At 42.9% G+C, this 27,699-nt stretch overlaps 1 protein-coding gene across 6 annotated transcripts in view; it reads right to left on the bottom strand.

The window, feature by feature from the left end:
• The window catches only part of LOC134734494 (carboxyl-terminal PDZ ligand of neuronal nitric oxide synthase protein), a 319,684-nt gene that overhangs the window by 87,926 nt on the left and 204,059 nt on the right, over positions 1–27,699 (bottom strand). For all 6 annotated transcript variants that reach the window (XM_063627160.1, XM_063627161.1, XM_063627156.1 and 3 more), the window contains one exon: positions 12,517–12,609. In XM_063627160.1, the coding sequence (XP_063483230.1) occupies positions 12,517–12,609 (93 nt within the window). The remainder of the gene's footprint in view (positions 1–12,516; positions 12,610–27,699) is intronic.

Here is a 27,699-nt window from a genome sequence, read left to right as displayed (position 1 = left end):
ATGCTTTTAGCTATGTGGATTTCTCAGAGATAATGCACATGGTGTCCACTCTCTAAACATACTGGGCTTTGGAGCTTGTTAGGCCCCCACCAGGGACTAGGAGAGATCATGTCCAGGCTCTTTCAGTGACATTAGGAAGAAGCACTGTCAGCAGCTTTACCCAAACACCACACTACATATGCACGCGCACACAGACACACATACACACATACACACATACACACACACACACACATACACACATACACACACACACACACATACACAACATTTAATCCCTGAATTTTGATTAAACACCAATACAATCCATAGAGGTGGATTTTAGACTGGTTTAAAAACATCCAATATCAAATTGTTTTATAGACAACAAAACTTCAGTTACAGCCAAAAACTAAATTTTTTTTTTAAAAGATACCTTCCTATAATTGCTACTGACTACCCTATAGAATTTTAATAAACGAATTACCTATTTGAAGCAACAAAGAAGGAGACTAGTCTCTTTTCTAAGCAAGAACCCCTTCAAATACATAAACAGAGCAAGTCCAGAACATTTTTATACTAAATAATCCCAGGTTTTGTAAACATCCCTCACTAGATAAGTTTTCCAGACTACCCGCTACCATAGTGAATTTTCTTTGTATGTATTCTACTTACCAGTGATCCCCCCAAAACCTGGTAAAAAGAACTGGATCCCTGATCAGCATGGTATAGAGACACAGCCTTTTAATGTTCCAGCCACACAGAGACACAGCCTTTTAATGTTCCAGCCATGATACTCCTCCTAACCCAGCAGACTGGTTTATAGCACTTTTTTAATGATCTCATAATGAGCACACATTAGGCTAGTTTCCAACTGATGCACTGAAATTCTTCAGAGTTAAAGTCCAAATATCTGCATGCATATTGTAAACATCCAATATCATTGTTCTCTATAGTAGTCCTTCAAACAGCAAAATATAATAATATGCTTAAAAGATGGTTTGATCTCAGGGCAAAATCTTTATGACATATTAAATTAAGTCACATCTATAGCCATGACCACATATTCTACCTGCACTTTTAATTTAATGCAGTTAGCAATATTTATGAAGCTGTGGAGTCCATCTACTGAGTTTATTTTAGCTATTATATTTTTCAGTTCTAATATCTCTATTTGGTTATTTATTTCTTTTTCTTTGCTGAGACTCTACTTTTTCATTTGTTTTAAGAGTTTTTGTAGCTGCTCATGGAAGCATTTTTGTGATGGCTCTCTCAAAATCTTTGTCAGATAATTCTAACATCTCTGTTATCTTGGTGTTAGCACCAATTGATTGTCTTTTTTTCACAAAAGTTGAGATTTTCCTCATTCCTGGTATAGTGAGTGATTTGCAACTGGAGCCTAGACATTTTGAGTATTGTAAGACTCTAGATGTTATTTAAACTTTCCGCATTCACTGTCTTACTGTGACACTAAATAGGGGAAGGAGTAGATGCCACCTTATTACCCCCAGAAGGGAGTTAAGGCTGGGTTCCCACTCGGCCTCTGCTGATCCTCATTACTGCTGGGTATGGGTGGGAGTTCTAGGTCCCCACTGGGCTTCCAATTACACCACCCTGGTTTGTTGGGGTAGGAGTGCCTTGGAGTTCCCACATGGCATCCGCTGACAACATGCACAGTCAGTGGCTTCATGACTGCAGGTCAGTGGTGGAAGTGTGGCTTCTCCACAGACACCATATGGGAAACAGGAGCGAGAAGGGTGGTGTGGGACACTCATTACCAGCTGGCAGGGAAGAAGAGCCTGGCACCCTTCTCAGCCTTCTGTGGCACCACCTGGAGGGGGTGTTGGGGCATCTCATTACAGCCCAGCAAGGGTGGAAGCCTGGGCTCCGGCTCAGTCACGGGGGCCTGGGTGGCGGTGAGGCTGGTCTTCCGTGGATTGTTTGGCTGGAAGAGAGTGGTTATTGTGGACAGTTTTCTGCCTTGTTATGCTGCCTCTTTTCTCCTCTTTGGCTGGAGACAGCAGGCTTTTGTTGGGGCTTTTATACCTGTTCCCACTTGCATGTGTGAGTTGCCAGCTTCTTCAGCTCTGCATCTGGGATATATGAGGTGAAAAGAAACCCAGGGAATTCACAACTATGTAATTTGTGAGTCCCTAGGTTCCTAGCCAGGCTGCCCTCTCTCCCCCTCTCATAATCTTCTGATGTTGATTTTATATATAATGTCTAGGGTTTTCACCTGTACTTAGCAGGAGGAATAGGGTAAAGTGCATCTACTTGGTCTTCCCAGAAGCAAAAGTCTGGTTCCTATATCTATCATTTTTTTTTTTTTTTTAAACTACAGTTGCCTCAGCTCCACCTCTTGAGAGACATGAATACAGTGGGTCAGAGGTGAGGCCCCATAATCTGTAGCTTTAACAAACATTTCAAGTGGTTCTGATGTGACCCTAGGGTTGAGAGCCACTGCTATACACCAAAGAAAGACTGGACTGAAATCCTCAACCGGAAGGTCTCTTTCACACACCACACACTCCTCTGTAGTCTCAGGCCTGGCACAGGGAGGTCCCCTGACATTTCAAAGACAGCCAACTGACCACGGTCCCGTTAACCACTGTCTCAGGCCAGGGCCCACCTCAGCATACTCAGGAAGTGGCTGCGGTGGCTTAAACACTTGGTGGGGCATCAGCAGACGTGCTTTGCTCCTGAGAGAATGCATCTTCACTTCTCTCATGCTCTTACCATCAGGATAGTCTGCTCCCAACAGTCCTTGCAGCTCTGGTGTGATTTTCAAAGTGACTGAGAGGAACCAATGACCCAATACACCAAAGAGGCTGTGAAACCCCAACCAGCCACATGTCCTGTTCCCTTCTGAGGAAAGCAGCCCCAAAGAGGGTCTGAACGAGGGTGATTTGGTTTATGCTGCATGCATCTGAGGAAGCCAACTGTGCTAATCTGGCCATGACTGTCTGGGGTCAGGATCCCCACCTGACCGACCATGGGGAGCCAGCAAGGGGCTGGCATTAAATCACCCAGTCATTGAGCTCTATGGTAAAAAGATCTAACTCTACCCAATCGATTCCTCTCTTTGGGGAATATCAAATCCTAAGTGGAGTCTAGGCTGAGCCCCAGTAACGGTGGACAGTTTTTGTGACCTGTGACTCTATTTCCACTCATACTGGCAGCATGAGTGGAAGGGAGAGGGAGGGAGAGGACGCATCGGGCACCAGTTCATGTTTCCTCCAAGCCTTGCGATGCGCCTCCTTTATCAAAGCTAACCTGGGCAAGACTCTTCTCAGCAATTCTATAGAATGTAACTAAGACATTCATTAAAAGGAAAGAATAATGAGGCAAAATAATACAGAACAACTATTTTCTTTCTCTGGCAGATGTGAATAGGAGGACAGAGAAACCTCCCAGGGCCCCTTGGGTTAATTTAATAAGAATGAGCATTGGCAGGGTCTACAGAAGCCAAAACATACTTTACATTTAAAAGAGGTCCCAGCACCCATATAGAATGTCCTGAAAAGGGAGAAAACCACAAAGATCTTTTCACCAACTTACTAATTTTCCTTTTCTGAAGATCTCATTAAAATCTAGTCCTGTCACTTCACAGACCTTCATCCTTGGATGAAAATTATTAAATCTATGAAGAGATCAGGAAATCATCAAGATAACTCAACGGGTTTGGGGAATAACAGGGACTCACCAATGTTTTGGTTATTCAAGAAGCTAATGCAAATACTGTTGGAGCTTTTCTTGTTTTTGAGACGGAGTCTTGCTCTGTCAGTAGGCTGGAGTGCAGTGGCGTGATCTCCGCTCACTGCAAGCTCAGCCTTCCAGGTTCAAGCGATTCTCCTTCCTCAGTCTCCCGAGTAGCAGGGACTACAGGCACTCACCACCATGCCCGGCTAATTTTTATATTTTTAGTAGAGATGGGGTTTCACCATGTTGGCCAGGTTGGTCTTGAATTCCTAACCTCAGGTGGTCCGCCCGTCTCTGCCTCCCAAAGTGCTGGGATTACAGGCGTGAGCCACCGCACCCAGCCACTGTTGGAGCTTTTTAACCCAATCTCCTCAAGGCCTGAATGACAGTCCAAGAACTTTAGAACTAAAGGGTCTCCACTCCTCCCACACCGCACCTCTTTCAAATAATACCCTGAGGAGTGTAGTCACTCAAGCAAGGTGTCACTCCTTGTTAGCAACCCAGCCAAGAGTAAAAACAAATTCTCTGATGTTTGGACAAGTGCTGACTCCACTACTCTGGCACAATTCATAGGCAATGCAATATAATGAATGGCTTAACTTAGAGGGAGGCCCCACTTCACGTATCTCACATGGCTTTATGATTGTCATCAATGTCTTTAATCAAGAACAATTTGATTCTTCCTGTCTCCTGGTCTGAAATTGTGTCTCTTATTGCCTCTGTTTTGCAAGTATTTCAAAGAAAAAAACAAAACAACACAAACAAACCAGCTCCTTCTCACTTTTCTATATGGAAATACTCTTCTAAGGAAAAACAATTAGAAAAAAAAATTTGAAATGAGAAGAAGAATAGGAAGAAAAACAAATTTCCCAGACCTATGGGATTATAAATCAAAGTTGGCTTCAAAAATAGATAGGACAGAATGTATTACTGAACAATAACTAGAGCCAAACTCAGTTTAACTGTCTTTGAAGTCTTTTTTTTTTTCCTTTTAAAAAAAAATCCTTCAAAATAAAGACTTGGAATCTTGGTAGCTGTGTGAGGGAAATTTCAGTTTTGCTACTCACTGTCTAGGATCAGCTGTGGTCTCCATGATATGCCAGGAAATGACATTTTCAGTTCAGATGGCAGTGGAAGGAAAGAGGAAGAGAAAGAGAGGAGGAAAGGAGGGGACACACACCTCTAAAGCTGTCAGCACCTCTCTGAGTGCCTTCTGGGGTAAGGGAGCCCTTCACAGGCTTATTTACTAAAAACAGCCCACGGAACCTTCAGGACTGGGCACCAGCAGGACTGGTCTTCAACCTCCTTCCACCATGAGTCCAGGCTCAGGCAGGGCTCCCGCTGGAGCAGGAGCACTAGCAGTAGCAGCAGCAGCAATGGCGAGGCCAATATGCTAAATGCTCAAGGAGACAAGGATCTGCCTCTTCACTCACTCCAGAAATAAAGCAAATGGAGAAAAAAATGTGAGTGGGGAGGGAGTGCCTGGTGGAGCAGATTAATTAGTCCTAGGGGCAACTGTCTGGCATTCTGCCATGCCCCAACTCTAAATATGGATATGTGTAACTCCTTTCTCTTACTCCTGTGCCCTCCGTGTCTGCTAAGGACACCCATGGCACTGCTGAGCCTTTTAGGAGGTCTCGAAACTAGAGTTTATTAATCTGTCTCTCTCTCTGTGCCATCTCCTCCCTTCCCCTCTTCTCTTTGTTTATGAATTCCTTACTCCAGGGTATTTTTAAAAGTCAGTGAGACAGAGGGAGTAGCTTAACTTGAAGGAAGGCTCAACTTCATATCTCGGTTGGTAAACATTTTCTGGAGTGAGAAAGGAAGGTGTGATCATAGAGTGTACGCCACAGACCTCCAGTTACAGGGAGGTGCACCCAAAGGCCCCAGCTGCTGCACTCTGAAATTCATCATCATGTTGGTTCAGGAGCTATGCTTTCCACAGACTGCTCCAGCCAGTAACTGAGAATGAAGGGATACTAAGGCAGGCCCGTCCCTGGGAGATGTGGGGAACCCGACAGACAACTTTGGCTTCTGGACACCCTGAAACCTTGCCAAGCCTTCCTCAGACTGCACTGCAGCCTAAGAGCCTTTTGCTAACCTTCCTTTCTTCTTCCCCTCTCTCTTGCACTCAGGGGCAGGCCTCCCTGCAGCCTGACAGCCCTCCCAGCCTTTCTCAGATGCTTCCCCCTTCTCTCCCACAGGCGTTTAACACTGTCTTGGCATCTGCTTCTCAGAGGACCTAGACTAACACAGAAAGTGAGAAGGTGAGAAAGCAAAGATATAGGAAAGTCATCTGTATCTACTTCATTTTTCATTCTCATAGTTGATATGGGGAAAAAAGTCCTTTCCTCCATTTAGGGAAAGAACTATATAACGCTTTTAGATTACTAAAATTGGTCTCTACCTTAAAAGTGAACACTGAGGCTCAGAGAAGTTGACTTATTTCCCTCCAAGACCACCTAGTCCAGTGATAAATAAAATCCAACTCTTCTACCTGCAGTCCCACGGTCTGCAACTCCAAATGATGAAATCAGTCTTTCACTGTCCACTGCCAGGAAGTTCTGCCAGGAAGTTCTTTGCTTTCCACAGAGGAAGGGGATAAAGGGCTTGCTCTGTATGCTTTTTGTAAGACCCCTGAATGGGGTAAGCACATCTTTGATATAGGACCTTCTCTTTCCTTAATCTGTTGAGTGCAAATGTCAAGTCCTCCATGGAAATTCACAGCCACTTTATCATTCTAAAAGCTCCTGGCAAGGAATGTTATATGGGAACTGGTTTAGAGGTAGGTCTTCCTGGAACCATGCCAAGAAGAGAAAACAGAGTCAGGAATAATTATCACAGTGGTCCTTTCTCCTTCTGACATGTGGAAATGGATATGGCATCTTTGATGCCCTTCCTCAGGAATGCTAAAGTAGAGGAGAAATTTGTACTGACATTCATTTCCTATCCCTACTAGAAATTATCAGTAGGCATATCACAAAGCCTGCAAGCTTCACCATTATTCATGTAGCAATATTCAAGCACCTAATAGCAGTGGTGACTTAAAAAAAAAAACTTACAAAGGCCATATAAACTCAGTTTGACAAGTTCTCCATGCTTCTAGATAGAATGGGATTATACTGAAAATAAAGCTATCTCTCTCCTTCAGGTATAACCTATGGATATAGGAACGTGCATTTCAAAATTGAAGCAGTAATAAATCCTCCCACGATGTTCACAATTCCTAATAGGCCTGTTTTTAAAGTAGCAGAAAATAAAGAAGGCCAAGAAACACAGCATGGTGGAAATAAGACTGGATGAAGTTTAGGGCCTAGATTCACACCCTGGCTGTCAGTAACTACCTGGGGGTCCCAGGGACGGTCACTAGACTTCTCTTATCCTGTTGCTACATCTAATCAATTAGAGGATTAGGCCAAATCATTTTTTAAGTCTCTTAAATTCTGGTTCTATAATTCTGAGTGCCTCCTTTTCTTAATTCGTTCTGACTTCTGTGTTTCCATAGTAACCAGCACTACTATTTGGGCAGGAACATACTTTCCCTGTGATGTAATACACCCATGACAGAGTACAGGTTAGGAGTTAAAGACTCTGGCTTAATTAATTAGGCACTTCCTATGGAGTGGTTATTATCCAAAGGGATCCAAAAAGATCACTCACACACACAGCAACAGAGCAGTGGAAAGAACCTGCTTGGGATTTAAGTAAGACAAGGTTCGAACCTTGACTTCACCACTGATAGTATCTGAGATTCAGGCAAGTTGCTCAATCTGCTTTTGAACAATCATAAGAATGGTATCTACCTAACAGGACAGTTGTGAGGATTTGTTAAGTGTAAACATGTATCAGACAAGGCCTGGGCAATAGCAGGTACTCCACATCAGTGTTAGCTATTACTATTAGCTGTTCTCATTATCACCTTAGTGTGTAATTACTTACATCAGTTTGCTCCCTCTGGTCTTCTACTTTTCCAAACAGATGAAATAAGATTTGAGGGAAGACATGGCCCCTGCCCCCTAAAGCTAACAACCTATGGGGGAAAGAGATAAATAACTACAATGCAATCTTACGAAACCTGTAATAGACCTATGTGTGCATACAGTGACAAAGAATAATTTTGCAGGGAAGGGTTCATATCTAATATCCTTATGTAACCTATGCAGATCCTTGAACATGGTAGACACACAATTAATATTTGTTAATGAAAATGGTGGAGCCTTTTTAGAATGTTGCCTTAGGGGATCCCAACAGAGTTATTGGTTCATAAGAGAAACCATATAAAACTGAAGCCCTTTGAGTCCCTTATTAGAAAAATCCCTTGGATGAAGTTCAAGACTAGTCCTTCTTATTCAGGATTCCACTCCCTAGCAAATGGTACTATAGCGTGATTCCACTATTATAATAACTCATCATTATATATACATGGAAAAGATAATTACTTGAGCCTAGATGCGAGTTGAAGAAAATGTACTGGTTGAGAGACATCAAAGTACAGCTAATTATCTTAGTAACTGGGTTTACATCACAAATTCAACCTAAGATTCATAAAGAATTTGAGATTCATTATCTGTTGGCATCAGTTCAAGATGACAGCATTTTTAGATATTTGTTATTATAACCAAAAAGATGTTTTTTACATCTCAATGAGAGTTGATTATATTTGGCCACTGCCTACACTAGTATAATGAGCCTGAAATTACAGTCACCTGAACAAATCCTACAATTAATACTATGGAATTAGCAATTTTTATGGAAGCCTTCCTATATTTGAGAAAGGATCTCATCCTTTTTTTTTTCTTTTTAAACTGGCAGATTGACAGGAAAAGAGGGAAGACAATATGATAAAGGTAACAAACTAGACTTCATTTGATCCAATTGCTAAGTATTTATTTTCTCATAATTTAATGATATTATTACACAGAAATAATGTTCAATCAAGCAGCTAGTGAACAACCACGATTACTGAAAACATACTACATGTGTCTGGTGCCCAGGCAAGTGCTGGGCTTACAAGTTCACTGGAGGGCAAGGACTTATTGTAAACACAGTTCTCAGCCAGGAAACACATCACCATTCACCAGTTACAGACAGGCTGGGAGAGAGAGGAGGCTGGGATGGCTGCCTCAGGGATGTTGGACCTCAGAGGGTCCCCTCCTACTCTAGAAGATTGAGAAAGAACAACATATGACCCACTCAGACTCCAGGGGCTGTTTTTTGTGGGTTTTTTTTTTTTTTTTTTTTTTGGTAGTCCAGTAGATTCTCAAAGACCTAAATACATATAGGTGACCTATATATACACACAAACACCAAAAAGCATGGTTCCAGAGCTGGCACAGAGTATCCAAGCTAGAAAAGTTAAAGTGATCACCTAATTGAACTCTTCACAGTTGAAGCTGAAAAAGGCAAAATAACATGCTTAGAACCACAGGCCAGGAGGGGTAGAGCCAGGACTGAAACCCAGGTCTTCTCATCTGGGCTGAGTGTTCCTCCCAGCTTGTCACACTGACCTAGTGAAAATCAACAAGCTAATTGTGGGAGGAGAGGACTGTTCAACGTTTTCACCCACTAGCCTGGCACAAGCACCAACGAATCAGTGGTCAATATCAGGCTGTACATGGAACCATTGCTTCACGGCTGAATACAGGCTATGGCTGTCTCTACACCTACAGCTACTCGGCAAAGAGATCTAGTTCTTAACCTAATCATGATGGTGCAGTGAAATTTGCCAAGTATTCCATTTCCTTGGAGAAAATTGTGCATTTACACAATAGCATGTCTACTCTCACCTCTCTCAATTCTATAAGTAGAGAGAGAAAGTGTGCATGTGTCTGAGTGTGATGGTAGCATTAAGATACCAGAGAACTGTCATATGAGAACAAGATGACAAAAAGGCTGATTACTGTTAAGGTGCATTCATCTGTCAGAGAGGGTGTAAAATGAACCCCGTGGTTAAAGGCATTATTCAAATCACAGCCACGGTCCTGGAATGGACACCAAGTGTGGGTGCAGGAAACAAGATGGGCAGCTCCCTTTTCCCAAGCCTGGCATCAGAATAGTTAGATCTAGGAAAGACCTGCTAGACCATCTTTTTTTTCTGGGCCAGCAGGACGGTGAAGCCACACTGGAGATTATCCAGGACGTAGTTTCAAAGTGAGTCACGAGGTCCCATGCACTCCCTCAGGGAGATGCTACTTCAGCCTGGCTTTCATGTGCTTAGTGGAGGCAGGGAGGCTTCTCTCCAAGTGGTACCTCAGCACACACTGCATCATGTGATCCAATCTCAGTTTTCTCACATGCACAGTGGGGAAGCCACCATATGTAGTAAAGGTACATTGGAGAGACAGTGAGGTGAGAAACAAGACTGTGCCCTAACGGCAAAACTATGAAGTTGCCCCATGATGGACAACAACAGAGGTGTATGAAGATACCTGAAAGGGACAGAGCAGCCCCTAAGACAGCAGGTGTTTACATTTAACCTAATCGAAAGTCAACAGGCTGGGCTCAGTGGCTCATGCCTGTAATCCTAGCACTTTGGGAGGCTGAGGTGGGTGGATCAACTGAGGTCAGGAGTTCAAGACCACCTGGCCACCATGGCAAAACCCTGTCTCTACTAAAAATATAAAAAGTAGCTGGGCATGGTGGCAGGCACCAGTAATCACAGCTACTCGGGAGGCTGAAGCAGGAGAATCAGTTGAACCCAGGGGGTGGAGGTTGCAGTGAGCCAAGATTGCGCCACTTCACTCCAGCCTGGGCAAAAGAACGAAACTCCATCAAGAAGAAGGAAGGAAGGGAGGGAGGGAGGGAAGGGAGGGAGGGAGGGAGGGAGGGAGGGAAGGAAGGAAGGAAGGAAGGAAGGAAGGAAGGAAGGAAGGAAAGAGAAAGAAAGAAAGAAAGAAAGAAAGAGAGAGAAAGAAAGCAGGAAAGCAGGAAGGAAAGAGGGAAAGAGGGGAAGAGGGAAAGAGAGAGACAGAGAGAAAGAGAGAAAGAAAGAGAAGAAAGAGAAGAAAGAAAGAAAAGAAAGAAAGGAAGGAAGGAAGGAAGGAAGGAAGGAAGGAAGGAGGGAGGGAGGAAGGAAGGAAGGAAGGAAGGAAAGGCAAACAAAGATATGTCAGTCAGAAGTACATGTGTAGTGGGGTGGCGGGAAGATTCTGGGAGTGTCAGCCGTGGATTGCTGAGGAAAGCAATCTTACACACGTGACAAATTAGCCCTTTTTTTCCTGAGGATATCTTTTGCTCAAATTCATATTGTTGTCATCCATGATTTCTTTAACAGGCCCAGGGCTTGACAGGCCTCAGCTTGCTTCAGCAACTGTCCTGCTCAGGAACTTCTAGAAGACAATACTCTAAAAACTGTCCCGTGACTGTCCACTCTGTACATACATGTGAGAGGAGAAGAAGCAAAACAGATGTCCCCAGAGGAAGAACAAGATGGGGCCCATGCACTCAGTAAAGGCTTACAAAGGCAAAGATATTTAATTCCCTATACTTGTGAATTTTGAAGAAGGTGGTTCTTTATAAACAGTTTATCTTTTCTCTACATACTTGCAGCATCATAGCCATAAAACACTTTCTAAAACCACCAATGAAAGTATTGAGGGAACGTGAAAGAACAAGTTTTGGATTAATATATGAGACCTTTGTAACCATCCAGAGAGGAAAGGGGCTGCCTCAGGAAGTAGTAAATTTCCCACTGCTACAGGTGTCCAGTCATACACTGGACAATGCCCCTTGTACGGACATTATAAACAAGATTTAAGCCCTTGGATTGATATGACAAGTCCCCTTTAAGATCCCTCTCAGCTATATGGTTCTTCAAATTTATGTTGCCTACTATGATCCATTTGTCTTTGCTTCCATAACCTCCACACTCTCTCCCTCTAGCCCCGACATTCAAGGTCTGCTTTAAGTCCCATTTGAATTAAGAGCAACTGAGATTTGGAACCAAAAGAAGCTCAGGAGGTCTATGGAGGACTACGATATGGTGCTAGCATCAATAAATGTAAAACAAAGGCATCATAAATAAAAAATAAAAACATCAGCAGAATTGAGAAACAGGGACAAAAAGGGCTCCTCATATATCCTCAATCAGCCAAGCTCTTTTCTGTTTCTTTTTGAAAACACACATCCTCCCACCATACGAATCTAGCCTTTCCAAGAGGTTAATGTTACCTGCCACAACCACATACAACTGGCACAAAACAGACAAGTGTTTAAACAACATATGCTCACTTGCTTGTCTCTCCCCAACTCACGCTGAATGGATCAATCCCCCTGCCCTTCCTCCCGACCTGGCCACACCCCACCATCCCTGCACACGGAGCAGCAGCAGTGGCTGGGTCTTGAGGGACAATGTAAATATGGGCTGCAACAGGAGGATGCAAGGACACATAAGGGAGGGGGCTGCATGGCACCTTGGGTGGGACTGAAGGATGCTCCTGCAGTCGAAGGGGACAGCTGCTGAGGAAGCCTCCTCTCGCTGCCCAATCCCACTGAACCCTGCTATTCTCACTAAAATTGAAAATATTTCCTACCATCAGGACTCAAAACTCAAAGATAAAGGTATGAAAATGGGGAGGGGGGTTGAAGGCATGGATGACAGGAGGTGACTCCCATCACCTGGGATACCAGGACTGACTGAGCCAACTGGTGACTAGGCCTTTGGCCTCGCCTCTCCCTATGCTCTGCTGCAGCCTGTCAGCACCATTGCTGCTCAAAGCAGAAGAGCTTGCCAGATAAGGGAGGGATTCTCTCTGGAGGCAGGCCCAGAAGAAAAAGGTACCCCATGCCTACCTCCCCTGCTTTCCTCTTCACCTCAGATTCTGGTTCAGAGCTACTTACCTTTTTCTTTTTCTTCAGAATCACTTTCACTCCATCCACTGAAACCATAATGCTCACTTTCTTCTTCTTGATGTTCTTGGCTTTAAACTCATACTGCAAGAAAGAAGAAAACAAAAAGAAAGTGCAATCTGATGAGATCAGTGCATCTATACAGACCCAGCTAGCCCATGCCTGGAAAAAAGGTCCCCAGACAGGTGTGGGGAACAGCTCCCGGGGGCAGGGAGCACCTTGGGGGATGTAAAAGCAGGTGGATGTCTCAGGGAATCTCTGGGTTAGGAACGGGACTCTGAATAGTCTATACCACTTCTCAGCCATCAGCTAGGGTAGATGGACCTCATCTACCCTCATGAGATGAAAACAGAGTCTACTTGGAATATCCCATAAAAAATCAGAACCTTCCCTCAATAACTCATTCTATCATTTAATGACTTCCATGGTCAGGCAAGTATTCCTAGTGTCTCATCAAAGGCTGCAGAAACTACATTCCATCCTCAGCAAAGACTAACAGCTGGCACCAATCTTCACATCAGGGTTTTTTACACACTGAAAGATAATTATGAATTCTAAATTACTCTCTACAAGTTCAATTTCAAATTTCCTTTATCTGTGAGTCAGTCTACAAGTCTACCCACAGCCCTGTTAGCCTGAAGATTTTGGCACATCTAGAAAAGACATGGCCTCACAAACCATGTATTTGTTAAGTTTTATTTAATTATATTTTTAATTGACAAATAATTGTACATATTCATGGGGTATATAGTGACAACCCCTGTGTTTTGAACTCTTATTTGTAGTCCTAGACAGGGATGCTCCAACCACATACCCATACTGCTGATGGATGTTGGCGTCATCCTCAATCTCAGCTCTTTCTGGTACATTTGTTCATTCATAACCATCTCTTACACTTGTGTAGCTATTCATAACTGGTGGTATAATTCTACATTCTCCTCAGTGAACTTCATTTTGAGCACTTCTCCAGTTTATTAAAACCATTTTCATCTGATTCCCATCTTACTATCACCACCTAGCAAACTTCACTTGCAAGCTCTCTAATCAAACATCTGGGCTACAGATTAAAAATTAAGAAACACAAGACCCAAAGCCCACCCACATCTCTTCTCTGGGACCTTTTATACTCAAGACTTTCTCCTACCATGTTGCCACTCAAGCCTGGAAAAAGGCACCAAACACCTTGACGGTGCATCTGAAACCTAATTATTTCTACAGTTAGTGTTGATAGGCATGAACTTAATTCATCCTAATGAGATAAAAACACAGCCTACTTTGGAAATCTCATTAGAAATCCGGAACCTTCTCTTCACTGTGCCTTTTAATATTCTGATGTTACAAACTCAACTTAGAGCTTCCTACTGTCCTGAGTCTATCCTTTTCACTAAAATCTCAGATCTTCTATTCCACTGTACAGTTATTGTTGATACTTCTTGGCTATCTGTTTCTACAAGAAACATTCTTGTCTCTACAAGAATAGGACCTCACTAACTGAGGTAAGAGATCCTTCTTCACATTGTCATTGCAGGCTCTGGTCACAGCTGATTTGAGTGTCCTGGTGACAGCAACCTACATCACTGGTGACCACAACCTATATCACTCTCAGTCTGGTGGTCACTTCCCCACCTCCACTCTACCCTGTCAGCAGCTCTTCTTTACCAAGGGGCCCTGGAAGAAGAGCAAACGAGAGCAGCAAACACACGGAGACAGAAGGAAACTGCTTCAGCCCAGGAACCCCAGGCCAACTAACAGTAGAGTAAAGTGGAAACAGGAGGCAGAGAGGGAGATGGAGACAGAGAAGAAGAGGTGCATCTGACAGGATTTTTTTTTGCACCGGAGTCTGGCTTAGGTAGGACGGGACCTCAGCCATATAACAAATTCCTCTGTAGGTCAGCAGCCACAAACCAGTGAAGGTTAAAGTTGGTTTGACTGGCATGCACTTAAGGACATGGCTCCAGTTTGCGGTGTGTCACCCTGACTGCAGCATTCTGCTCAGCTGCAGTGCTGGATGAACTCAAATAACCTCTGGGTGGGAGAACCAGCATTACAATCTGCAAGTCAGCTGACTTTGGCCTTGTGCCTACTGAGAGGTGAACCAGCTACATTTCCTGACCACACCTGCGTTTACCTCTAGTCACTTGGGCTTTAATAAACACAACCTTCCAGCTGCACCTCCCTTCTGAATGAGTCACTAAAATCAGGCTGCTCCTGCCAGCCAAAGGAGTACAGAAGAGTGTGTCTGATGCACTCAGGTGGAAGTTAAAGGCTGAAGAGTCCCAGAAACACCCAGAAGAGGACAAAACCTACCCTAGACAGGTTGGACCTCAACTGTTTTATTGTCTTTGGTCTCTTACAGTATATCACTTTCATATGCCCCATATACGTCTCTTTTCTAACAACAAAATCAAAGCAGAAATATCAAGTACCTACCTCTGCAAAACACTACATCATTCTCCCCAGTCCTGGTTTTAGAGAACATACTGCCTGCTATGCCATAACCTTAAATGTCTTATATTTTTGGAAGAATGTTGTAGTTGACCATATCTCTCTTTCTTGCTTGGTCCACCTCCCTGTTGGTTTCACTCTCTCTGTGGCTTTTATTAATCATGATTTCTTACCCAAGCATAGCAAGAGGCACCCAGCCAGCTCCTTGCTTGTGTATCTGAAACCTTATCTATTTCTACAGTTAGATTTTGGCAGGCTTGGCCACGCCTTTTAATACTTTCGTCTTAAGAACTCAAACGTGCAACTGAACTTTCTCTTTAGAACTGGAAACAGGCCTCTAATTCAATCACCATGCACATAGTTCCCAATGGCTCTTATAGGGTCTGTGGGCACAGTCACTGCAGGGAAAAGCATGACCAAATGATTTCTCCCAAAATCTCAATGATGGTGACAACACAGGTGCTCCTTACAACAGCTGGTGGAATGCTCTGGAGTCCTTCAAAATGAAGATGGACAAGAGAGGCAGGAAATAGGCCTCCAGGTCCCATCACGGCTGCCAGAACTGCCTGAGTGCTATTTATAAGGACTCTTAGGTTGGACACACTCTGCATCTTCCCCACTTGCCTGCTGGTCAGATGTCCCATACCCTTTCCAATAGAAAAATTAAAATTAACTTGCAATTATGTTGGAAACTAGGAAAATAAAAGGAAATCAAGTATCTGAAAATGCTTGAATATTTATTATCATTAAGCCATTTGTTTATATTGCAATTACGCTTCACTTGGACAACATGTTATTGTGTTCACTGAGGGGTGAGAAAATGAATTTGGACAGAGGGGAGATAATGGAGTAACCACAAGAATGGAGAAGAGAAGAGGCTCTCAGGGACAAGTCCTCCTTTTTCCCAAACTGACTGTGCTGCTCCAAGGTGGAGCACTGCCTGGGCAGGTGGGCTCTGGAGGAAGCATCTGTGTTCCATAGGACAGGAATCCAATCTGCTCAGGCTTTGCCAGGGGCTGAAGAACAAACAAGACTGCTGGTGCCACCGTCTGTGGCTCAGACCAGCCTCCCACAAAGCCCATGTCAGCCCTGCAGTGTGTGCCAACGGGCCTGGCCCTCCCTGAATATGGCCAGGCTGATCTGATGCATTTGCTTTGCCAGCCAGAGCCCCACCAGCCTGGACAGATGAAGCCCTACAGGACTTGACCTTTCAGGGAACAAAACAATGCAAGTCCTGGAACACCACCTGCAGACTGGAAAGGCCAGGGGAAAGTGTTTGGGGTTTCACAAACAGAGCCTTGGGACCTTGTTTTGGAATAGTGGCCTTGGAACTTAATGTGCTGTGCCAGTCAGTGAGGTCCAGGAAGGGGAAGCTGGGAAGAGCATCCAACAGGAGCCAGGAGTGAACACTCAATGGAAGACATGAGTAAAAACATCGATGAGAAGTTGGAAAGCTGCTGACAGATAAGCAGCCTCATTTCTAATCATCTCCTGACACCCCAGTGCTTCCTTTTTCCCAACTTCCCAAACTGCCTAACTGCCTCCTAACCCTATATATCTCCATCCTGGTCACTGAGTATCCAAGAAGGGGAAGCCAGAAGTCTGCAACAGCAGAGTGGGCATCTCATGAAAGGACTGGCCAGCCCTGAACCTGAGGCTGTACTTCAGAAACAGAAGGAATAGAATTACTTCCTCAGAGTCCAGGGGAAGGGCTGGGGCCATCAGATGCTCCTCACATTTCACAAAAATGTGTAGCTCCCTAAAGAATCCCTGGATGTTTGAAAATAACTGATTTTTAACATATAATATATATATGTTAAAAAATATATATGTATATTAACATATCCATGGATTTTTAACACACACACACACACAGAGAGAGAGAGAGGGAGAGCGAGCAAGCAATAAAGAGAGAAACAGGATCCTTGGTTCTTCAGTCACCTTAGCCAGAAATAATTTGGCTGGTGATACACTCTCTCACCTGCTTCATAGGAAGCAAGTCTCCCTCATTCTTAACCATAAAATTCATTTTGCCAAGTCCTTCTCACTGTCTCTGCAATGCTTACAGATGTCAGCCAAGACCTGCTTATGAGTCAAGGTGCTCAGAGGCAACTTCACCAAGGGAAGAGGATTCAGTTTGCAAAGGCAAACAGTATGCCAGGCTCTGTAAGTCCTTGACTGTGTTCACTAGCTTTCTAGAAGGAGCTTTGGAGCTTCGCTTCTTGCAGATGATCACAGGAAATTTAAAAGTGGACTCTGACAGTGCTGCTGGGCATTCCAATCATATTCTGTCTACAGTCTTGGTTTCAGGAGTGTGAGCAGATCTCCGTAACAAAACCATAAGCACTTCTACCAAAGGTACTGTCTCATAAAGGGTTTTCAGAAAGTCCTTTTGCATGTATTATGTGAGAGTCTAAAAATTTAGACAGTAAGATACAAAATCTGAGTATACCCATGTTCACAGCAGTATTATTCACAATAACCAAAAGGTAGAAGCAACCCAGATGTCTATCAATGGATGAATGGATTCACAAAATGTGGTGCATACATACAACGGAATATTATTCAGCCTTAAAAAGTTAGGACATTCTGACATATGCTACAACATGGATGAATCTTGATGACAAATGGAAGATATTCTATGATTCCACTTATATGAAGTCCCTAGGGTTGTCAAACTTATAGAGACAAATAATAGGGGCTGAGCAGAAGGGGAAATGGAAGTTAACAGGTACAGAGTTTCATCTTTGCAAGATGAAAAAGTTCTGGAGATGGATGGTGGTGATGGTTGTACAGCAATGTAAATGTATTTAATGCCACAGAACCGTATACTTAAAAAGGGTTAAAATGGTAAATTTTTTTTTTTTTTTTTCCAGATGAAATCTCACTCTTGTCTCCCAGGCTGGAGTGCAATGGCGCAATCTCAGCTCACTGCAACCTCTGCCTCCCAGGTTCAAGCAATTCTCCTGCCTCAGCCTCCCGAGTAGCTGGGATTACAGGCACCTGCCAACACGCTCGGCTAATTTTTGTATTTTAAGTAGAAACGGGGTTTCACCATTTTGGCCAGGCTGGTGATCTGCCCGCCCCAGCCTCCCAAAGTGCTTGGATTACAGGCGTGAGCCACCGCGCCCAGCCTAAAATGGTAAATTTTATCTCATGTATATTTTACCACAATACAGAAATGCAAAATCTAAAACACCATGTAACAAACACATTTGTTCTCACGGCAAGTCCACTTAAATTCTGCTCACGAAAGGATATTTCTGGAATTCCCCCACATGCAAGTTAAACATGCCATAGTTTTCCACACTTCCATGTAATTGCATTTGCTATTCCCTATGCCTAAAATGCCCTCCCCACACCATCTGCCTGGTGAACTCTTGTTTATTCTTGAAATATCTGCTCACACTTCTACACAGTGAAGCCAACTCCTGCTTCCCATATCCTCCCACAGAGTTGGTTACTACAGCAATATGCAAGCCTCTATTATCACTGACTGTTGATTGGTTGATTATTTATTTATCCCACAGGCCATGCCCTTCATGAGAGCAAGAAATATGACTGACACACATTTCTACCCAAGAAAAGAGACTGGGACATAGGAGGGTGATAAATGAATGTCAAAGTAATGAATATAGTTGACAGTGGTTATTCACAGAGCCCAAGAAAAGGCACTGTATATAAAGTAAGCCTTCCAGAAGTTAATTACCAAATTATTAAAATCTGGATTCCATTCCAAAGTGCAAGGACTTTAAGAAGAACTAATCTTCCTTACATGGTCCATGGTCCACAGCACAGTACTGAGCACTTTATCTATGTTTGATACAGGCTTTTAAAAATGAAATCCCGTAGAGCTGTCATTATTGGCCAAAGCTGCTCGTAATCATTTGACACTACAGTTAGGAGTAATGAATGGGGGGATGGTCGTGAGATGAACTTCTGTTCTGTGGGTTACCCAGCTTCCTTAACTTCTGGCTCTTATCCCTATGGAACCAGAATCTGGGGGGCAGGGCTCCTGAGAACCATGGCAGTCTCTGATACTGACGTGACTTGTATTGTTGATTTATATAAAATCTCAGAAATGCCAGCATGACCAACACCAAAGTTTGAAATGAATCTAAATTCCAGAATATCTATGAGGAGTCTTGGAAACACTGGGTAGAGACATTTATTTCCCATCTACCTACCTCAATCCCAGCATAACTTATTTTTGCAATAGATATATTATTGAAAATTGGGTATAAATAAAATCTCTGTAATCTCCAAAATACTCAAAAGGAACCACAGAAGCTACTTTTTAAAGAAATACTCATTGTCATTATATAGAAATGAAGTATCAACCTACTTTGTAGACCAAGGAGATCTAAAACTCAAGTTCTAAATCCCATTTGGAATACTTGATAAAAAGGCAGAATCACAGGCCCAGGCTTTAGAAATGTTTATTCAGCAGATCAGAAGTACAGCCAAAAGTTGGCATTTTTTTAAATGCACATGGCAATGTAGATTGTGCTATTCAGAAACACTACTTTGGGCCACAAAAGCAAGGATTATTATACATTTTTATTTGCATTAAGAATTGCCATAAACTAATCAATGTGTCTTAATCATATATGTACTATTTTTTAAGTATAGCTATTCTTGTAACAAGATAGATTCTTATGAAAGTGCTATTGCTAGTTGTTGTCATCCATTTTCTAAATCAAAAGCTACTAAAATAAAAAGTTTTACTTTGGGAGGAAATTCCACAGAGTGGTAAGCATTAGGTATTCATACTTTACCTTGCATACATTTTTTACATCTGAAATATTTCTTTATTATTTATTTAAATAGAAACAGGGTTTTGCTATGCTGCCCAGGCTGATCTCAAACTCCTGGGGTCAAGCAGTCCTCCCACCTCGGCCTCCCAAAGTGTTAGGATTACAGGCATGAGCCACTGCACCCAGCCTGAAATAGTTCATTAAAAAATTTATAGAGGAAACTTTGTGTTTGAAATGTTTGAGTCCACCAGGGTTGACCAAGCTTTTCATCTTATAGATGAAGAAACCAGTGCCCAGGGATGATAAGAGACTTCCCAGGTTCATTAGCAGAAAACCCATATCTGGAACCTACATCTCCTGACTCTTGGCTCTGTGCTTGTTATGTTCCTCAACACTTGTGTCTTTTTCAGTAGCTCAGAATCATGGCTCCAGGAAATAAAATTATTCATTCATTCCTCCATTCATTCAATACATGGTTAATGAGCTCTCTCATGAGCACACAAACCCCATTTTATAACAGAAATCAAGAAGAGGAATAAGAACATATTGGAAATTAACTTCACAGGACCAGGAACATTCCACACCCAGGGACACATGTCAATAACCTGGGAAGGGTATGAAATACTAGTAAGGACAGAAAAACACAGTAAAGAGACCTTCTGAACTTAAGGAGGGCTTTGGGGCAGCAAATATTCAAGCTCATTGCTGTTTGGAACGTTGAGAAGGTGGAAGAGAGGTTCATGCACACACAGATGTTCTGTGAGGAGGCTGCATTTCCAGTGTCAGGAGACCAGCATGATGGCATAGGGCAAGTTAAAAGGCCCTTGCATGGAAGGCAGCGGCAGCCTCAAGTGCAAGTAATCTCGGGCTGTGTGCTCAGGGGAGCTTCGAGTGGCGGTTGCTCCCTGTAGAGAGGAGATGAGATAGCCCTGGGAATACAGCCATCACTTTTCTCTGACCAGGAGCATGCTGACAGGTCACGGGGAGCTGAACAACCACCTAAATGATTAAGGGGCCTGAAGGGGTGATTTATGAAGCAAGATGAGTACCAGTACTAACAATCATCCGCTGCTTTCAGCTGCTTTCTCCTCTATATCTCTCACAGCATGTTAAAAACAAGTATTAGAATCTTCTCTTCTTTAAGTAAAAAAAGAGACAGAGGTGGATGGCAAGATAAAAATACAACAGTATAAACCCTACTCTGGTCAATTCTATCATTCTCCACTAATATCTAGCCTAGACTCTCCTCTAAACTCCTCTGAATGGTTAATATACGATATAAGCAGGAAGACTAGAGACATTAAACAACGTTCCTGGCAGAAAGAAAAGGTACTTATTTAAGGTGATTGAATGTCCCAGTCACCCTGATTTGATCTTTACAATCTATATGAATGTATCAAATTATCATATGTACCCCAAAATATACATATCCATTATGCAGCAATAAATAGTCTTGCAGAGGAGTGGGGCAGAGACAACACTGTTCCCACAGTATGATTCATATCTACACACACACACACACACACACACTCACTCACACACACACACACACACACACACATGTTGAAGGAGTAAACGTTTCCCAGTATTTAGAAGAGTCATGAATCAAGGATTTACGGTTTTCTGCCTCAGACCAAAAGTGGGTATGACACAAATGATGAATCCTTTTGTCTTTCTAGGGCTCGATTTACCTCTCTTGAAAAGAAGGTAATGAATCATGTTTAATAAACCTCCCAGCACCTCTCACTATCTGCCACACACATCCCACACTCACCTTGTGAAGTTAGGTGAAACAATTTGCATGAAGTATTATGAAGTCAAAGAAGCTACGCTGAATAGTAATACTATTTCACAGCAAGTATTCACATTCTTAGCTATGTGACCTTGAGCAAGCCACCTACCCTACAGAAAGGTATAATTTTTCCCTTCTGTGAAGCTAAGGTATTGGGTTAGATTATACCTTCCCAGCTCTAAACATAACTCAATGTGATACGAACCTTCATAGCTCTTTTAGGAAGAGTTAGATGGGCAGGCACACTTGAGGAAGGTGGGGCAAATGTATAGCAACATAGAAATGAAGGCATTTGGTGAGGCCAGGTCAATCCCAGAAGCAATGGAAGGGAGAAAGGATGCAGACAGATGGGGAAGGTTCTAAAATGGAAAAGAAGTTACTATAGTTTTGCATAGAAAGTAGGAGGGTGCTTAAGGGTTTTAAAAAGAGTGAAAAATAGAGGTGCAAATCCTGAACATAATCTTGGCAACAGCACTGAGGATTCAGGAAGAAGAGACACTGGAAATGAGAAATCTAGGAAAGACTAGAGACATATATCAAGCGCTGCATAGTAAGAATAAAGAAAATATCTGGATGAAATCACTATATAGACTGAGAAGCAGAATAAGGAAGTGGTCCCTAAATCCCTTGCCTGGAAAAGGTAGCAATGTTTTCACCAATGCCAGCATAGGTGAACACAAGAATGTGTTATACATTGAAAAAGTCTATCTTGCACTGGAGAATCAGGTAATAGGAGTTAGACAGGATGTGGGGGTCACACAGCCATTCATGTGGGACTGCTTTGTCCTATGCTCTCCCAAGTCTTCTACCCACTGAATCTCCCCATACTAAGCTTAGGGTGAGCTTAGACTTTCTAACATGATGAGCAAGAGATAAGGGTAAATTTGGAAAACCTGTGCTTGCATTCATCCATTAGGATCATACAAGTTCCAGATGTAAGGTGGCTGGGAGGAGAGAAACTACAGTAGGCAGAACTGATGGCCCCAGTGAATATTCATGGTATAATGAAAGGTATGATGAAGAAGGTAATTCTTGAGAGATACTGAAGAAACTATTTGAGAAGGAGGAGGAAAATAATAAAATCAGAATTTGGAGGGCTCTCGAAGTCACAGTGCTGTCTCTGTCAAGCAATCATTCAGCCTCTGACAGAATACTGGCAGCTTTCTTCGAAAAGTTTCTTACAATAAAACTGGAAGCTACACCCAGAAAATTCCACTTATATGATTCTCTAAACTGGTGCTTCTCGAATTTGAAGGTCCACATAAATCACTCAGGGACCTTGTTAAATTACAGGCCATTCTGCAGGTCTGGGGAGAGCCAAGGGTTCTTTATTTCTAGTGTAGTCTCAGATGATGCTGACACTACTGGTCCACAGACCACACTTTGAGAAGCAAGGAGCCAGAACTATAGTATATAAGTCCAAAAGGTATTTGGATATGTCAGCTTTGTGAACTAACCATCTCTAAGGTTTCTTTCAGTGCTAACTTTCAATGATTCCTACCAATTATATATGTCAATATTCTGAGTTACATAAAAATTGAGACACGAGGTGTTTCTCAGGAACAACCACCTTAAGATGGCCCCAAATCAAACTCTAATATACAACTCTCATATATAAATGATATAAATACAGTAACCAACACACAAGTTCCCAGAATGGAGGGGAATCTGAAGTTATTGACTTCTTTCAAAGCATAATAATTACCTATTGTCAGTAGGTGGCAATATTTCCTTGGGGTTATGGGATTGTAAAATGGAACCATGGTTCCCAGCCTGGGCTGTAAACTAGAGCCAACTGGGAAACTTAAAAAATACTGATGTCTGGATCCCACTCCCAGAAGTTTTGATGTAATTGGTCTAGAGTGCAGCCTGGACATTGGGCTTTTTTTTTTTTTTTTTTTAAGCTACCCAGGTGATTCTCATGAGCAGCTAAGACTGAGGTCCACTAAAGTAGAGTGAGGTTTAGTAGACCATAGAAACTAAGAAGTCAGTGCTGGTCATCACATCACTCCTGATTCCCTGCGTCTTCCCGTTCTTCACTGGGACTGACTGATGCACCACATGATCTCTATTCCATCTCATCTTCCCTTCTAGCCCATCACCAAAGGTAACTCCAAGGCTGCACCAGACATTACGTCATCCAAATTTCTATGACAACAAATGAACTTGGGTGAAGAGATGCCAAGATGGTTTATGTAGGAAGAGCACTGTTTTCTGCAGGACTGTTTTCACCATAGCAAAGTGCCATAACCCAACTCATCCCCAGTACCAGCCTTGACTCTGGGGGTCAGTAAATTTTTTTCTATAAAAGACAAAATGGTAAATATTTTATGTTCTGAGGGCTATGTGATCTCTGTTGCAACTATGCAACTCTCTTGCTCCAGCACAAAAACAGCCATAGACAATACACAGATAAATGAGTGCAGCTATGTTCCAATAAAGCTTTATTTATAAAGGCGCTCAGTGGGCCAGATTTGATCCATGAGCCATGGTTTGCCAACTCCTGCCTTACCTCATTTGAGTTCCCTCTGAATTTTCTGTCTCCACTCTATTAAAGCATGTGGCGTTACCAAGCACAACCACTGTGACATCCAGAGTGCAGGAAGGAGTCTACTAGATAGAGGCTGAAATGCGTGGGAGGGCCCCCGAAAACAGATGAGATTTGAACATAGATCCAAAGCAGAGCAAGGTGACTATTCAGAAACGAGGATGAAAATGGGGAAGAAGCTCCCACTACAAACTGCAAAATCCTAATCCTGGGATTATTTTCCCATGAAAAAACAATCTGTGATGTGAGGCAGGTTTCCCCCTCCAACTGTGATGGAAATCTAAAGTCAAACTTGACAGGGAAAGAGAATGAACTACTGAGAGTGAGATGTGACCAGATCAGGCAAAAAACCAAAATGAACATGAAAATAAACCTCATACCTTATGCCAAAAATAATTCGAAGTGCATCACAGGCTTAAGTGTAAAACCATAAAACTTTTAGAAGAAAATGGTAGGCAAATCACCTGAGGTCAGGAGTTCAAGACCAGCCTGGCCAACATGGTGAAACCCCATCTCTACTAAAAATACAAAAATTAGCCAGGTGTGATGGAGCAGGCCTATAGTCCCAGCTACTCAGGAGGCTGAGGCAGGAGAATCGCTGGAACCCAGGAGGCAGAGGTTGCAGAGCCAAGATCGTACCACTGCACTCCAGCCTGGGTGACAGAGTGAGACTCCATATCAAAAACAAAAAAACAAAACAAAAACAACAACAGCAGCAAAAAACTTTGTGACCTGGGTTTATATAGAATTTCTACATATCATACCAAAAGCATGATCCATAAAAAATAAAAAACTGATTAATTGAACTTCATAAAATTAAACCTGCTCCGTGGAAGCCAGTTTTAAGTGAATGAAAAGACAAGTAACAGACTGGGAAAAAATGCTTGCAAATAGGACACCTGACAAAAGATTTGTATCCAGAATACATTCATATAAAGAACTCTCAAATCACAACAGCTGTAGACAACACCCAAAGTAAAAAATGGGCAAACGACTCAAATGGACACTTGATTAAAGGGGATATATTGAAAGCAAATAAACACGTGTAAAGAAACCAACAAGTTTTGGTAGTTGGTTCAGTGTTTTTGTCTGACAGGAGGAACTGAGACAGGTGAGGCTCATGCCTAGGAAACAAGGCTAAAAAATTATATCTGCCCACTGGGATTTTTAAAGTCTGAATCTTGTGCTCCAGGGCCTATTGAAACACACTCAGACCTGATTACAGCTCCCTAAGACAATAGGGTATTCTCCCAAGTCTGGAATAATGGCCTCCCATGAAAAGATGTTCAATATCATTAGCTGTTAGGGAAATGCAAATTAAAACCACAGTAAGATCCCACTATATACATATTAGAATAGATAAAATTAAAACAACAACTAAACACTGTATGGTAGATGCACCTGACAGAAATAACAAGAAATTAGGGTTGCCAACATGCAGGTTGCTGAGGGAAGTGTGCCAAGTGAGGGTGCTATATAAACTGCATGCTTTTTACAGGCGGTTATCATTCTCCTCTCCAGCCTGCAGCCACTGGACCGTCTCTGTATTTAAGTTCCCCCAAGTAAAGCTCATGTTTTGTTCACCGGTTCTGGGTCTCTCCTCCGGCCTCTTGAACCTGGTGCCATCCCTACTGAAGTCAACAGGGTCCAGCACAACAGACACCAAACACCAGGGAGGATGCAGAGCCACTGGACTTCTCACGCATTGCTGAAGGAAGGGAAAACAGCACAGCCAAAACTAATTTGGCAGTCTCTTAGAACGTTAAACATACACTTACCATATGACCCAGCATTATCTCAGCTAGGTGTTTACCCTAGAGAAAGGGAAAGTTACGTTCTCGCAAAGACCTGTACATGAATGTTTAACAGCTCTATTATAATTACCAAAATTAGAAACGACTCAAATATCCTTCCACAGGGTGAATGGATAAGCAAATGGTGGTATATCCATATAGTAGAATACTACTCAAAAATAAAAAGGAAAATATGCAGTTCACGTGTTATACAGTATTGTTACAGAAAGTTAGAGGGGAATTGGTTGAAATGTAAAACAAATTTTTAACAAATAAAAAGGAATGAACTACTGATACACACAAAACTTGAAAGTATCTCTACCTTGATTGGGGTGAAGGTTACATGAATCTATACAGACACATAAATTCATAAAACTATACCCCCAAAATCAATTTTACTGTTAATTTTAAAAATAAAATGAAAATTAAAGTCCTTTGGGCTGGATGAAGTGTCAGGATAGGGGATGCTTCCCAAACTCCTCCTCCTCAGGTGGAGTGAATGAAAACCTTGCCCCCAGGCCTCTAAGGTTAGCACAGACTGAATGTGACGGGTACCCTCTCTACTGCAGTGCAAAACACAGAGACAATTCCGAACTAAGTGTTCCCAGGTCAAGAACAGGGGCTTCGGCCAGGCTCGGTGTCTCACGCCTGTAATCCCAGCACTTCAGGGGGCCAAGGTGGGTGGATCACAAGGTCAGGAGATCGAGACCATCTTGGCTAATACAGTGAAACCCTGTCTCTACTAAAAATACAAAAAAAATTAGCCAGGCATGGTGGCGGGCACCTGTAGTCCCAGCTACTCAGGAGGCTGAGGCAGGAGAATGGCGTGAACCTGGGAGATGGAGCTTGCAGTGAGCTGAGATCGCGCCACTGCCCTCCAGTCTGGGCTACAGAGCCAGACTCTATCTCAAAAAAAAAAAAAAAAAAAAAAAAAAGAACAGGGGCTTCCAGAGTTGTCCTGCAGAGCAGACCAGGAGAATCTCATAGTGGCTTAACAAGATAAGGGAAGTCTTCCCAGACACAGGGTCCCCTCCAGCCTATACACAGCCAGTCCAGGCACTGGTGGGATCACTAAGCTAGGGCAATGGACACCCATGAAGGTCATCCAACTGCTATGGTACCAAGCCATGGTCAACTCAGTCTGGTAACTCAATCCCTGTGGGAGGTTATTATTCCATTATTGGAGGAATAATGGAATAATGGGAGCTGTGGTGACGCCCAGACACATCTCTATAGGCTCTGGGGCTCAAGATATAGAACTCTAACATTCCAACGAGCAGAAATAATTTTTCAGCCTAGTCTCTCAGCGCAAAAGTCTCACCCCAGTCTCAGCTCTTCTGCCCACAGCAACACTGAACCAACTACTTTGTCGGTTTCTGAACACCTCTGCCTTCTCACTGAATCCACACAGGCTCACATACATGGGACTCAGACAAAAGGACAAGATAAATAACGAGCACACGCCTGAGCAGCCAGTAGAGAAAAGGCCTGCAGGGTGGCAGCTGATGAAATCATCAGGCGATCACCAGTTCGAGAAGGGGAACATCTGATGTATTCAGTTCTTCCTCGCATCATCTCTATCAATCCATCTTTTCTTGTTGCTGCCTCTCTGGGTGAGTTTCTACTCCTTGGAGCCTCAGATGTCTGTGCTTCAGCTCAGCACCTCCATGGACACAGGAAATCTGTGTTTGGCAGCATCCCCAGCTTCAGCCAGCCATTCTTCCGGAATACATGCAGCAGGATTCCCATCCTGTTCTCCACACACGAGAACAGTGGGAAGTGATAAAGGAGGTTGTTGTGGGATAAATGTTTGTGTCCCTCTAGAATTCATGTTGAGGT

Source organism: Symphalangus syndactylus, chromosome 12 (assembly GCF_028878055.3).
Source record: "Symphalangus syndactylus isolate Jambi chromosome 12, NHGRI_mSymSyn1-v2.1_pri, whole genome shotgun sequence".
In the NCBI taxonomy this organism is placed as follows: Eukaryota; Metazoa; Chordata; class Mammalia; order Primates; family Hylobatidae; genus Symphalangus; species Symphalangus syndactylus.
Note: the sequence above shows the minus strand (reverse complement) of the source record. Positions and strands in the feature narration are given on the sequence as shown.